Raw genomic sequence first — 2,235 nt, 5'->3', positions numbered from 1 at the left:
TCAAAAATTCGTGCTCTGGTATGTACCATGTAGTTTCCCACCTGTGTTTTTCAGTTTATTTTATTTTCACAATCTGGTGTGCATATTTCCTAATCTATTTTTGCCCAGGAAGATCCTATTTACTCTTCACACTCACTTAAATTATTCTTACTCCTTGACATCTTCCCCGGTTTCCACAATCAGATTGCATGGTTCTGACCTTCGAGTTCTCAGATTTTCTTGTACATATGTGTTTGCACTTACTTTATTCTGTTCAGATTATAGTGAAGTTTGCTTGTGTACCTCTTTTATTATATTGGGGCAACCTAGTATGCCTTATGGGTTCCATCTCTTAACAAATGGTAAGGTTTTTATTGCTGTTGAGTTAAATTTTACATTGGAGAGAAACACACACACAAAATCCTGGCTCAAGGAGATATAACATTAGTTTCTGCCAATGTAGATGTCTGAATCTTCTGCTTTGAATAGAGATAAAACATATGTCCAGCTTATTTCTTTATTTTGGCAGGAGCTTTGCAGTGTATATCGAAAGTTTTTGAGGAATGGAAAACTCCCTTGTACCAGAGAGAATGACCCCATCCAGGGCCCAGATGGGAAAATGCACGGCAACACCTGCTCCATGTGCGAGGCCTTCTTGTGAGTAGTACTGAGGCTGGGAAAATAAGGGAGGGTCTTGTCTTTTCTATTTAATTTCTACATTTAATTAGGAGAGGGCCACCACAACAGGAAAATAAAATAGTTAAGGGATATTTAGAAAAAATGCCTCATTGGAAATGTGTGAAAACCATGTCCTTTGAGGATCGTTAAGACTTGGGCAGACTTAGGCAAGGGGAGAGTCATTGTCTTGAAATATTCAAGTAGTTTTTGTTTTTAAATGTGGAAACAGGGTTAGTTCTAGGTTATCTCCATGGATTAAAGTGAGGCCAATGGGCCAATGAATGAAAGCTTTGGAAAACAGTTTCCAGCTCATGGCCAGGAAGAACTTCCTAATAGTTTGAGGATTTCAAAGATAGAATGATTTACCATTGGCTGTCATGGATGATGTAAGTAGAGACTTCACTGGCAGATTGAAGCAAAGGCTAGATAGTCATCAGAGATACAAGAGTGAGCACTGGAAGTTTAGAAAACCACCTCTAGCTAGGGTTTAAATCCCTAGTCTACACTTATTATCTCTGTGACCATGGGCAAGTTATGCATTCTGTCTGTCAGTTTCTTATTTGTAAAATGGAATTGTAATAATAATTTTACTACATGCCATGGTGAACATTTCATAGTAGGAGCACAGGGTTAGGCACATTCTAAGAATTTAATAAATGTTAACTGTAATAATTGAATTATATTTGACATGACTTCCAATATGGAGATTCTCTGAAACTTACTCATCTCTTGCTTAACCTCTCTCTTTTAGCCAAGCAGAAGAAGAAGAAAAGAAAAAGAAGGAAGGTCAATCCAGAAATAAAAGACAATCTGAGAAAAAAACTTCTTTTGAGGTGAGGGTACCTTCTCCAACAAGTCAGAGGCATATGGAGGTTTGGATCCGTAGATGGCATTCAAGGAACATACAAGTTCCCTAAAATTGCATGAAACATTTGTACAGTTTGTATTTTTGTGTGTATCTGCATGTGTGCAGGTACACATGTGCATATGTGGCCATTTCTTGGTTGAGGGCTCATTGCTTTTATCACCTAAAAATATCCACGACTTCCAAATTAAGAACTATTCTAAAATAAGCCAATTGCTCATTCCCATTTAGGAGGAAAAAGTCTGAACTTCAGCTATTTTTACAATCTGATCCAACATATGTTCAACACTTCCAACTTTCTTTCCCACTTTCACAGGAATTGTGTAGTGAATACCGCAAAGCCAGGAAGAAGGGACCACTTCTTTGCACCAGAGAGAATGACCCCATCCAGGGCCCAAATGGGAAAATGCACGGCAACACCTGCTCCATGTGTGAGGCTTTATTGTAAGTAGAGCAGTGGCGCCAGGGCTTCTGCAGGATTGAGAAGTGGGAACTGCCCTGGGAACTTTTTGAACTGTGAATAATGCATTTTCCTCTTCAGTGTAGTGTTCAGCTTTGGTTGTCACATTTAAATGGACAACAAACAAACAAATAACAGCAACAACAACAAAAAAGCAAGTGGAGGGCTTTCAGATTGTATAGTAACTCTTGTGATATAAAGAGATGTAGAATAAACCAGACAGAAAAACAAATACTGCATGATCTCTCTTACA

General features: G+C 38.4%; 1 protein-coding gene across 1 annotated transcript in view; it reads left to right on the top strand.

Annotated features, from left to right (window-relative positions):
• Positions 1–2,235, top strand: part of SPINK5 (serine peptidase inhibitor, Kazal type 5) — a 97,788-nt gene that overhangs the window by 45,849 nt on the left and 49,704 nt on the right. Inside the window, exons 9-11 of the mRNA XM_012658235.1 lie at positions 509–636; positions 1,409–1,490; positions 1,839–1,966. Coding sequence (XP_012513689.1) covers positions 509–636; positions 1,409–1,490; positions 1,839–1,966 — 338 coding nt within the window. The remainder of the gene's footprint in view (positions 1–508; positions 637–1,408; positions 1,491–1,838; positions 1,967–2,235) is intronic.

Source organism: Propithecus coquereli, unplaced genomic scaffold (genome assembly GCF_000956105.1).
Source record: "Propithecus coquereli isolate 6110/MARCELLA unplaced genomic scaffold, Pcoq_1.0 Scaffold58, whole genome shotgun sequence".
Classification (NCBI taxonomy): Eukaryota; Metazoa; Chordata; class Mammalia; order Primates; family Indriidae; genus Propithecus; species Propithecus coquereli.
Note: the sequence above shows the minus strand (reverse complement) of the source record. Positions and strands in the feature narration are given on the sequence as shown.